General features: G+C 49.2%; 1 protein-coding gene across 1 annotated transcript; it reads left to right on the top strand.

Moving 5' to 3' along the window:
• Positions 1-6,180: 6,180 nt before the first annotated feature.
• On the top strand, positions 6,181-12,106 carry BPIFA1 (BPI fold containing family A member 1; the record flags this gene model as incomplete). Its single annotated transcript, XM_081255129.1, has 6 exons — positions 6,181-6,340; positions 6,513-6,672; positions 8,142-8,249; positions 8,569-8,718; positions 9,581-9,665; positions 12,071-12,106. 6 exons carry the CDS (start codon positions 6,181-6,183, stop codon positions 12,104-12,106), a joined length of 699 nt encoding a protein of 232 aa, XP_081111255.1.
• Between the last annotated feature and the right edge of the window lie 275 nt (positions 12,107-12,381).

Genomic DNA, 12,381 nt, shown 5'->3' with positions numbered 1-12,381 from the left:
CAGCCTTGACCACTCTGAATCCCCACTTCAGTCTTCCATCCCTTCCTTCTAACGCCCCTATCCCACCTACAACCCCACACTGAGAGAAGAATGTTGAAATCTGCGTTCCGCTAGATTGACAAGCTCAAACAAGGAAGTGTCAACAGCTCAGAGATGAGAATAGGGCAAGAGATACTCATGTCTCCATCTTTCAATTCAGACTCCCTAATCCGAAATGCTTCACTGGGGATCTGCAACCCTAAACACCCATGTTCACACGAATGATCCCCCTTGACAGCCTTGAGTTTACAGGGGTTTTCCGGCTCATGATTCAAAGAACAAACATGGGAGGGCTGGGCCCCATCCTCCAGCGAGGTTGCCTGGTCCCTTGTGAAGGCAGCTTTTGTCTGCCTTCTTCCTGACCCTTCCAGGGGTGCCTTTCTCAAGGGGCCTCCTTGGGTTTCTCGCATTCTGTTTTCTTTTCATTTTGAGGTTCACAGAGCTGTGGACTCATTGTATTTTCTCCTGGAGGAGCTTGTTTCACAATGGACCTCTATTATGATACTGGGGTCCGGGATGGGGGGGTAATTGAAGCAAAAATTCAGCCCCAAATACTCAGAAGCTTGCTCCAGGCCTTGCCCACCTGTGCTTGTAACTTCCAGGCCCTTCTGTACAGAGTTCTGACTCCCAGGAAAGAGAACCAGCATCCCACCCCCAAGTTCTGGAGAACAGACCTTGCATAGTTCAGAGTCCCTTGAAAAATAAAATGAACTCTGCCCTTTAGAAATGGATCTCATTTTTTTTTTTACTGGATTGGACGATATTTATTAAAATAAAAAGGGAAGTGGCAGGACTCTAGATGTTAATTTTTCCTTTTAGTTCATCTGTATTTTCCAGATTTTTCACCAGTGAACACATGTTCATTAGCAATAATATAAAGTGGATATACAGAGAACCACAAACACTGGATATACAGAGAAGAGGTAGCTTCCTTATTTGATCTGTAACTAACCCATTCTTCTTTACAATAACCACTTATGAGAGGGGAAATATTACTTTTTCAGTCTATTTTAAACCATAGTTCAATTCAGTACATAAAAATGGATCCCTTGATTCACAAAATGACACCAGTAAAGACTCCCAAACACAGTCACAATCTGATATGTAGGAAGAAAAGGGCATGACCTCCAGTTTCTGACAAACACATTGGGGAGGCACTGACATCGCCAATGCGGAAAACACTGTCTTGAAATGTTAGCTGGGTATCCGTCCATGCTTCCTGATGCCCCATGACCCTTGCCCTGCTCAGGGCACTGGAACAAGCAGTACCTGTGTTTCAAGGAAGAGCAACTTAAGTAGAGCAGAGAGAAGGTTTTTGAGTCTACAAAGCCTGGGTCTCTGACAAAACAGCAGTGACAGAGAACAGATCAGTGGTTGCTAGTTGCAGGGGAAGAGGGAGGGGGTAACTATGAAAGGGCAGCATGAGCGTATTTTGGGGGTGATGGAACTGTTCTGTATTACTGTATTATTGTGGCTACATAAAACTATTCATGTGTTAAACTCATTGAATTATACACCCAAAAAAAGTCAATTTTACTGTAGGTTAAATTTTTTTAAAGACTGAGTTGTTTTTTTGTTTGGGGGTTTGTTTGTTTGTTTGTTTGTTTTAGTTATAAGATACTATTTCTCTTTTCACTCTCTCTCCCTTTTTTTTTGGCCGTACCCTGCGGCTTACAGTATCTTAGTTCCCCCAAAAGGGATTGAACCCAGGCCACGGCAGTGAAAGCACCAAATCCTAACCATTGAACTGTCAGGGAACTCCCAAAGCCTGGGTTTTTCATTTCAAAATTTGAGGCATAGGAGACATTAAGAATAGCATATACATGATGAACTGAAGCAAGGTTTCCTGCCCCCAGGACTAGAAAATTTCCCATGTTGGGTTGGTGGAGTGTGAGGGTACAAGAGAAATTGAAGAGAAAATAGTTCTAGTGGGTTCTGAGAAGTGTCTCATGGCCTTGCTTCTCCCCAGGCAAACCTTGACGTGGGAGGAGGACAACAGGAACCCCAAGTTGATGTGCGGGATTCCAGAACAGAGGGGTTCTGTGCCCACATTCCCTTCCAGAACCAGGAGAGGTGGCAGAACCCCAGGGAGAGAAAGTTAACTGGAAGGTCTCAGTAGTTCTAGACAGATGGGCTGCGGCAGTCCCCCGGGGTCCTGCCTGAGGCCCAAGGAATCGAGACACAGAACAATTTTGGGTGTCCAGTAAAAAGTAAAGGCTAAATTCGAAGGGGCCTTTTGGACAGGAGGGAAGCACAGCATCTTGGCATCAAGGGGTCAGATGGCATATGGCTGTTTCTATATTTCCAGTCAAAACAGGACAGGACAGCCTTCTTCAGATGCCTTGGCACAAATAAATCCCCTGGAACAGAAATAAAATCCCAGGGGGAAGTGGGGAAGTTTTTCTTACTCAGCCAAATGGCATTTGAAATGCTTAACTATACATACATTAGAAAAAAAATATGTAGGGGAGTTCGCTTGTGGCCTAGTGGTTAGGATTCAGAGCTTTCACTGCAGAGGCCCGGGTTAGATCCCTGGTCAGGGAACCATCCCACATGCCGCATGGCATGGCGCCCCCAAAATACAAAAAAATAAATAAGCTAATAAATAAATAAATTAAGGGATTATGTATTTTTAAAAAAATGTAGGGACCTCCCTGGCAGTCCAATGGTTAAAAGACTTTGCCTTTCAATGAAGGGGGTGCGGGTTTGATCCCTGGTTGGGGAGCTAAGATCCCAGGGGCCTCGTGGCCAAAAAAGCAAAACATAAAACAGAAGCAATATTGTAACAAATTCAATAAAGACTTTAGAAAATGGTCCACATCAAAAAAAATCTTCAAAAAATAATGTAGACACATGAGTTTATGAACTGAAGTTCATACCCCGTCCCCAGACATTATCTCCCACAGCCCTGTGAGGTAGATATTATCCTCCCATTTTACAGATGAGGAAACTGAAGTTCAAAGGTTTGGAGGGACTTGCCCAGGGTCACAGGATTTGAACCAGGGCAATATGCGCCCATATCCATCCCCTTTCTGCCGTAACACAAATGCAGCCTCCTAGCTTCAAACCAGCAGCTGTTAGCTATCCAGTAACAAACTTGAATCCATTCTTTGGCTTATCTGCTTCCGTTTCCCCAAAAAATAGTAGCAACCTGACCCAAACCACAAGAGTTGTACCAAGATAACATAAAAGGGGACCCCTTTGAGGATGACTGACAACATACAAGCTGTGGGAAGAGTCTGGTGAGTGTTTGAATGGATGACTGAGTTCAAGACCATGGCCCAGCCCCTTGGAGGCATCGGCCAGACTCTCACAGGAAGTGGGAGCATCTCCAGTGAAGGTCTGACATGAGGGGAAGGCAGCGTGGCTCACTGATTACAGGGGCATCAGACACAGGGGAGAATTCTGACTCCACTCATTCGCTGTGTATCCCTGGGAAGTAATCACCTTCTCTGAACCTGTCTCCTTATCTGACATTTGAGGTTCAACAATATCAACCACTCATGACAAAGATGAAGTTCAAGTATGGAAAGCACCTGGCACATAGTAGGTAGCCCACAAATGTGCATTTCGCCCTTGTCTCTCCGCTTTTTTTTTTTTTTTTTAAACTTTTATTTTTTTAGAAGATGTTGGGGGTAGGAGTTTGGGGGTAGGAGTTTATTAATTAATTTATTTATTTTGGCTGTGTTGGGTCTTCGTTTCTGTGCGAGGGCTTTCTCTAGTTGTGGCAAGTGGGGGCCACTCTTCATTGCGGTGCGTGGGCCTCTCACTATCGCGGCCTCTCGTTGCGGAGCACAGGCTCCAGACGCGCAGGCCCAGTAGTTGTGGCTCACGGGCCTAGCCGCTCCGCGGCATGTGGGATCCTCCCAGACCAGGGCTCAAACCCATGTCCCCTGCATTAGCAGTCAGATTCTCAACCACTGCGCCACCAGGGAAGCCCCTCTCTCCGCTTTTGCTTATAATGTGTTTGGTTCTGCAAGACAAGTGCTGCTCTCACTGGACTAGGGCCTGGACCTCCCTGTGCCTCGTTTTTTCATCTGTAAAATAGACTCCAAAGGCCCAAGGGGTGGTAACAAATGCCTCATTACTTCATTTGGGGAAGGGAAGAAGAAAGGGTAAGGGTAGAGACCAGGATGTCACACAGTCCCTCAGGCCTGGGAAACTGGAAAGCATTTTCCAGGTTATAAAAGTGGGAGGCATGACATTCACAGACAGGGGGATGCAAAACGGTCGGAGTGTGCCCAAGGCATCCTCATCTCTCACCCCAGTGATTAAGAGAAAGGACTAGGGCTTCCCTGGTGGCGCAGTGGTTGAGAGTCCACCTGCCGATGCAGGGGACATGGGTTCGTGCCCCGGTCCGGGAAGATCCCACATGTTGCGGAGCGGCTGGGCCCGTGAGCCATGGCCGCTGAGCCTGCGCGTCCGGAGCCTGTGCTCCGCAACGGGAGACGCCACAACAGTGAGAGGCCCGCGTACCGCAAAAAAAAAAAAAAAAAAAAAAAGAGAAAGAACTAGAGCGTGAATGCCTGGGCCCCATGCCCACTATGAGACTCTGGACGTGTCACCTCACACTCCGAGCCTCAGTTTCCCATTTGTAGAATGGACGTACTCATTCCCATGCCACACAGGGTTGTGAGGATTTGTGAGGGGCTGGAGGTGAAAAACGATGCCGCGCCTGGCATTTAGCAAGAGCTTGGCAAGTATTAGCTGTTGACACTGTTTTTATTGTTATTATTATCCAATGGGTTGAGTCCTAATGATACTGACCAGGGTTTTTGGCCTTCCTTAATCAATAGAAATTGACTAGAGGCCAGACACGAAATTCAGGCAAGGCTTTATGGGCGCCCCTGCTGCAGCAGGGGGGAGTGAAAACTAGTAACAGGTTCTCTTGCTCACCCCCCCCGAGGCAGGGCAAGCTGGTTCCTTCTATGGGGTGAGGGTAGGGGTGCGTCCAGGGGTCAGGCTAGAGGGGTGGCTTACGTAGTTTGCCCACCCCTCTGGTGGTGTTGAGTTCAGGGGGCTTGCACAGTACTCTGTTTTTGCTCCTGGCTCTTCAGAAGTGGCAGATGGGTTTTAGGTCCTTTTGTATCTTGTTGTCCATAATTTGCCCCAACTGCCCATGCACGCAGTTATGTTTAGTCCCTTAGAGTTCTTTGTATTTTGTTGCTTGAGGAGACATTTGTCCAGGTGTAAGCAGTGCAGCAAAGAGTCCCAGGTCCCAGGCCCCAGCCTGTCTCACTAACTCTGCCCCATCCTCTCTGTGCCTTGGGCACCTGACCCCGCTGGGCCTCAGTTTTCTCCTCTGCAAAGGAGGAACAGCAACCCCTCCCTCCAGGGTTCTGTGAGGATGTGTAGCCCCCAGCATGTGACTGTCATGCAATTAGGATTCAGAAGTCAGGATTCCCCTGCGCTGGAACTGAGGGGTGCCCCAGATGTAGGGAAATCAGAGACAGTTTGACTCTTTTTTGACATTTTGGGAGCAAGAGCCCTCCAACTGGAAAAGAAGAATTGGACCAGGAATGGAAAAGGTCTGGATACGAGATTGAGGTCCCTTCCTGGGCTCCACCGGCTGCCTCTCCCAGGGTTTCCAAGTGTGATCATCAGGCCCTCAGAGCGTGGGTCCCCAGCCTCAGGCCCACACGTGAAACCATGAAGTCTTGAGTAACATCCCCATCTCAAGTTTTCCTCTGTTTAACTTGTCAATCAAACGGCTTAACTGTCCCACCTACTACTGTAACTGGCAATTATTTACTTTGGAGAGCAATTATTACTTTGGTATCTTATTTTGAAAGACACCACCAGATTGCAGAATTCTGAGTTATCTAGAAGCCCATCATTCAACTGCTCATTTCCGGATTCCCACACTATAAAAGAGGCTGCCTCCTCAGCAGTAGCCAGCAGGGAAGAGGAGACCAAGACATCTGCTGGGACGTCTGAGAAGCCAGGTGAGATCAGCCCATTCTGTCCCCTCCCCTCCACTGCCTGAGTGTGGAGGACTCAGCCCAAAGCCTGGCTCGGAGGAAACGTGTTAGTTAGTGCTATTCACTCCCTGGTGTGCAGGGGCAGGCGGTGGATGGGTTCCTCTCTTGTATTCGTGCTACAGTGGACCTGTCATTCTTTCCACAGATACTGAATGAGAAGATGTTTCAAACTGGGGGCCTTGTTGTCTTCTGGGGGCTGCTGGCCCAGACCTTGGTCCTGCTGGAAGCCGTGACCTTGCCCCTGGACCAGACACTGCCCTTGCCTATGATTCCGACCCTGCCCTTGAGTTCCACAGATCTTGCTGGAAGCTTGACAGGTGGTACGTGAGAGTCTGTGACAACCTCCTTCAGGGGTGTGTGTGTGTATGTCGTGTGTGTGTGTGTGTGTGTGTGTGTGTGTGTGGTTGGTTGGGAAGAGAGATAAAAGGGGGTAAGGACTGAGGACCCATAATTGTCAGATCTGACCCCCAAGGACCCCATACCCATTTCCAGCTCTCAGCAATGGCCTGCTCTCCGAGGATCTATTGGGCAGTCTCGAAAACCTTCCGCTCTTGGACATCCTGAAGACTGCAGGGAACCCTCCCAGTGCCCTGCTGCGGGGCCCACTTGGGAAAGTGACCTCACTGACTCCTCTCGTGGACAACATCGTTGAGTGAGTAGCCCTAAAATAGGGCCTTGGACCCCACCAGAGAACCCCCGTTGGAGATCTGACAGCCCCAGGCAGTGGCCCTGAAGGGGGGTGGGGGGTGGTCTGAACATGAGGCCAGGACTCAGGCTGAGACCTTCCTCACAGTCTGGCAGGCAACACCAGCCCTCTTGAACTAGCAATTGCCCCCAATCCTAAACCGTGTCCTGAGTCCCCAGCATCATCTGTAATCCTCACCATAGTCCTCTGAGGTCAATTTAATAATCCCTAGTTTACAGATGGGAAAAGCCGAGGCACAGAAAGGTGCCTGTGATCACACCACAGGAGTGATGCAGAGTGAGGGTTCTAACTCTAATTGACTTAAGTCCAAAGCCAAGGTCTTTTCCACTATATTACAGTAATTTTGTTCTCCTCACCTGTGGAATCCCTTAGAACACTGTGGCCTTTGATGTAAGCAAGAAAGTGTAAGCTACTCTCCTCAGTGACATCATCATGTGATGTCAATCCAAGATGAACAATCCAGGAGCCACCTGAGAGCTCTCTAAGCAAGGAGCAATAGTAGAAAGCTTGATGCCAGTGAGCTGGCAAAGCCTAGATCCTTCATAGGACTGGGTCAAAGCTAGTCCCATGATTCCTACCCACCCAGGTGCTTGCCCCTGACTAGAAGACAGATAGATAGGCTTGAGGTTGATTTTTATATTCACCATGTACTTGCTGGGTGACCTGGGGCAAGGCACTCAGTCTCTCTGGGCTTGGTTTCTTCATCTGTAAAACGAAGATTATGGTGCCCACAGAGAAGAACTGTTGGCAGAACTGGAAAGATGTAGATCACCTGGCTCAGTGGCTGGCTCAGAGAAGAGACTTACTTCCACGCTCTCTCCATTCTCCCTGACTTCCTGCTTCTCCATCTCCGTGATAAATATTGTTGATTGACCTGCCATTGAAGAACTTGGCAGGATGAGTGATTCCCACCATAAATGTTTGTGAAGGACTTACTCCAATTGCCCAGACATCATCCACTAGCCACTTACCCATCCATCCATCTATTTGTCCATCCTCCCTCCATCTAACCACTTACTCTTCCATGCATCCACCCACATATCCATCTACCCCCCTGCTCATCAGTCTACAAAGTCAACTAATATAAAGTAGGCCCTTTCTTTATAAGGCTCTGAGCTGGTATACAGGATGAAAATATAACCCAGACACAGTCTCTATCCTGGAATACCTTATAGACTTGAGATGAGGAGAGGGCCATGTGTGTGTCCGGATCTGACCCAGGGCAGAGTTTGGGAAAAACTGATGTGAGACTCGAAACCCATGTGCCTTTTGCTGCAAGACTCCCCTCCTATCTCCTCCATCCCACCTCATGGGTAGCTCCCACTCTGGGATGGATAAGGTGAAGTTAGGTGTGGTTTCTAGATTTAGAACTAGAGGAGTTAATGTTTCTCCCTCCAATGTTGCTCCCTGGGCAGTTTGAAGATCACTAATCCCCAGCTGCTGGAATCTGTCCTCCTGCAGAACCCTGATGGCCATCGTCTCTATGTCACCATCCCTCTGGGCATGGTCCTCAAAGTGAAAATGTGAGTGGGTCCCAAGGGGGAGTGGGAGGATGGCTCACCAGAGGAGGCCCTGATGATCTTGGGTAGTCAAAAAGAAAAAAAAGGTGTTAGAGTCTGTCTAACAGACCTGAGCCTCCAACTTCAGCTCATTTGCTGCCATGCTGAGTGACCTTGAGTCACTTGGGAAACTCATTTAACCTCTGTGAGCCTTGGTTTCCCCTACTGGGAAATGAGATGAGTACAGCTGTGGGCAAGATGGCTGGCATTTCTGTCAAGGAGAAAAGCCTCCTCTGCCTTGGGATGTGGTAGGACCAGCTGCAACAGACTGTCTTCTCTGCAGGCCCTTGGTCAGAAGTCCATTGATGCTGGCTGTGAAGCTAAACAACACTGCAGAACTCTTAGCTGTGACAGATGAACAGGAGAAGTTCCACCTCGTCTACTGCAACTGCACTTTCTCCCCTGGAAGCCTGCAAATCTCCCTGCTTGATGGGTGAGGCCAGAGGCGTGGCTACTCCTGTCCAGAAACAATAGGATGGGATGATGGATGGATGGTTGGGAAGACAGAACAATGGGAGAATGGATGAGTGGGAGGGTGGAAAAGTGAGAAGATGGATAGGTGGATGGATGGATGGATGGATGGATGCATGGACGGATGAATAGGTAAATGGTCACTTATCCCTTCTTAGGCCAGGCTGACCAATTCTGTGCTGGATTAGGCAAGAAGAAATCTGAGCTCAAGCCCCATCTACCTGGGGGGTGTGGCAAGAGATGCAGGGCTTCCTGTGTGAACTTAAACAGTGCTTCCCCAACTTGAGTCTCAGCTTTCTCAGATAATTTCAATATGGAGCTACTTTGGCATTATTGACAGAATCCTCTAAAATAATAGATGTGGACATGCTTTGTGCCAGTAAAGGGTAAACTAGCTATGGAGCCTACCTGGGTTACTATTTCAGTTACTGCTGCAAGGGAGATGGAAGCAGGTATAATATACAGGAGTAGTCCCCATCATGGCTCACGTTTACTGAACACGTGTTGTGCATCACACATATCATCTCATTGAGTCCTCATGACAACTACATACTAAGCACTGTTCATTCATTTATGGATTCTACAAAGCCTTATTGAACACCTACTGTGTCCTGGAACTATGGGTTTATTCTACACGTACCTGGTATGTGTGCTGCTGTGCAGTGTCTCACTCCTTTTGGATATGCCCCTTGTTGTGGATCATGTGGGTGTGGATGCACGAGGCCAGGTTCCATTATTCAGTGCTGAGACTGCAGTGGGCACATACAAGTGCTTCTCCATATCAGCCTCAGGCCCCTGCACTGCCTGTGGCTTTTCTGTTTCAGATTGGGCGCCCTCCCCAGTGAAAGCCTTATTGACAGCATCACTGGGACCTTGAGTAATGCCCTTCCTGGGCTGGTGCAGGGCAAGGTAAGTGAGTACAAGAGGGGGCTCCTGATCTTTGGCTGTTAGAGCTTCTCAGGCTAAAAGAAGCCCCTGGGGTGAGCTTTTCTGAGCCTCTCAGTTTGATAAGTAAATTCCATCCATCAGTCTATCTGTCCATTGATCCATCTGTCCATATTTCTTCTTTTCATCCTTCAAAATGTATTGATTGGTTTCTGCTCTGGGCCAGGCCCCGTGTGTGTCCACACTACAGCTGAAACAGATGGGCTCCTGCCCCAAGAAGCTCCCAGGCCACCCCCACTATGGCTGCAGACCAGGCCCACCCAGCCTATGCTTTGGTGGCTCCTATAGCCAGAAACTCACCCCTCCCAGGGTAGTCCACCCTATTCAGAAACAGGTGCCAGATCACAGAGTGAACAGCAGTTCACTACGTGATTGGGCACCTCACCCATGCCTTCAGTTTCTCCTTCCACCCAGTGTGGATGTGTGAACATTCATCTGTGGGACTGCTTCGAATCAGACACTCTCAGATACAGAAAAATGATGGAAAATCTCCCCAGAGAATGCATACTGGGGATGCTGTTGCTGCCAGGGTCTCCCTAAGGTACCACTTCGCCTAACTCTCCTCTCTGCCCCTGGGTCAGGTGTGCCCTCTGGTCAGTGAGGCTCTCGGTCACTTGGACGACACTCTAGTACATTCCACCGTCAGTAAGTACCTGCTTCCAAGCCCTCTCTCCCCACTGCAGGAGCAGGGATTTCCCCCAGGGAGCTCTGTCCTTGCACACGTGGGACAGCTAGGTCCCTCCAGCCTCAACTCTCCCCATTTCAGATTTCTTCTTTGCCTTGAATTATCCAGATCATGTTGAGGCATAGACTCTATCTCCCCCCATCAGCCCTGACACTGAGAACAGCTGGGCTGGTTGGTGGAGGCGGTACGGTCCCCTCCAAGCCCTGCCTGAGCGTGGTTGGATCTCAGAGTTCCCATTCCCTAGTCCCAGGCCTCCAAGGGACTATGGAGGTCCCTGGGCTCCTTCACTCTGGTCTGTGGTTACAGTTTCTTCATTTTCCAGACACACTGATGTACGGGCTGGAATCAAACTCTAAGCCTTCCGGGAAGGGACCTGGCCTCTGCTGAGCTGAGTGAGTATTGCAACCCACGCTGCAGGATTTGGGAGCTGGCTGTTCTTCTCCTGCTGGGGGCAGCAGGGGGCTTGGGACAGTGATATCTAAAGAGAGAGACAAACAGCCACATAGACATACACCAAGATGCACAGAGAAGTCCACAGAGCCACCGTGGAGAGACACAGGCGGCACTGCAACACAGCTACAAAGAGAAACACACATGGTCGTGGATACGTGCACACACACTCACACAAATGCCCAGACACACACATGGTCACTCAGACAGACACACAGAGGCACACACTCTCATGTCAGCACACGCACACATGTACACACACATGCAAACGTGCCACGTACAAATGGACACACAGACACACACTCACTCAAGCACATGCACAAGGAGCCCCCTGACCCCGGGCTTCAGGGTCAAGATCACCCCAGCCTTAGGGTCTCAGCCTCCTCCCCACCCTCTGGAGGGGGGGTTTGATGATGGGCCAATACCAGCAAGACTCAGAGACTTCAAGTCTCCATTCTGGCTGGGGTCTTGTCCCAACAGAACCATTTCCTGCCGGTCGATCCACGCCCTGCCCAGCACCCGAGGGCTCACAGAAGGCTGGCCCATGTCCTGGACCATGACACGGCCATGTCTGGAAACAGGAGCAGCCTTCTCTCCAAGGAAACTGCTCCCTCTTCTCTCCCACCAGGCATGTGTCACATTCCATTTTCGTCACCAAATAAAACTGTCCTTTCTCTGCACAAGGTGCCTTGTCATTCTTCACCATCATGGAGGGCTCATAGTTGGGAAAGTGCCCTGGCCTGAGTGGTTGGAGCTGTAGAACGGAGTTTGGACCTTACATTGGAAATCTTAATGGTCTTAGGCAGGACGGGAAGATGTTCAGATGGGTGTGGGTTTCAGAGAGACTGCTCTGGGGTTCCTAGGATGGGTGGACAGGGTGTGGGGTAGATGTAACATTCCAGGTGTTGATGTGATGATACACAAGATACCACGCAAGAAGTGAAAATGGCAGATTAGAGAGTTGTTCAGGAAGTGGACCTGGAAGGGTGGAGGTGAGGGAGCAGGTGAGGCTCCCGTCCGTGTCTCAGGTGGGGAATCCCCAAGGTAACTGGAAATATGGGGGGATGAGTTGATTTCAGCAGGAATATTATGCCTTTAGCTGTGGCCCTGCTATGTGAAAGTGCCTGGGGGACCTGGAGGGAGACGTCCAGGAGGCTGATAGATACACGTCCTCTACCACCTCTCTTTTGCCTACTTGCATCCAGTCATACTGGCCTCTTCTCTGCTCTCTCAGCAAGAGGGTGATGAAGAAGACAAGGAGGAAGTATAGGAGGAAGGACAAACTGTCCAAAATGTTCATTGCTGAAAGGCTTGGGAAAGATAAGCACAGAGAAGGGTCATGGGAGTTGCATATGAAAAGATTACTGATGCCCTGGGTGAGAGTCATATTTTTAGAGGAAGAAACCTGATTTTAAGGAACTGAGAAGAGAATGGGATGTAAGGAAGTTGAGGCTGTGAATACAGGTAAGATTTATGAAAAATTGGATGCAAGAAGGAAGAAGAAGGGCTACCCAGGCCGGGGGACGTTGTCCCCTCAAATAAAAG

Source organism: Mesoplodon bidens (genome assembly GCF_964165515.1).
Source record: "Mesoplodon bidens genome assembly, chromosome: 15".
Lineage (NCBI taxonomy): Eukaryota > Metazoa > Chordata > Mammalia > Artiodactyla > Ziphiidae > Mesoplodon > Mesoplodon bidens.
Note: the sequence above shows the minus strand (reverse complement) of the source record. Positions and strands in the feature narration are given on the sequence as shown.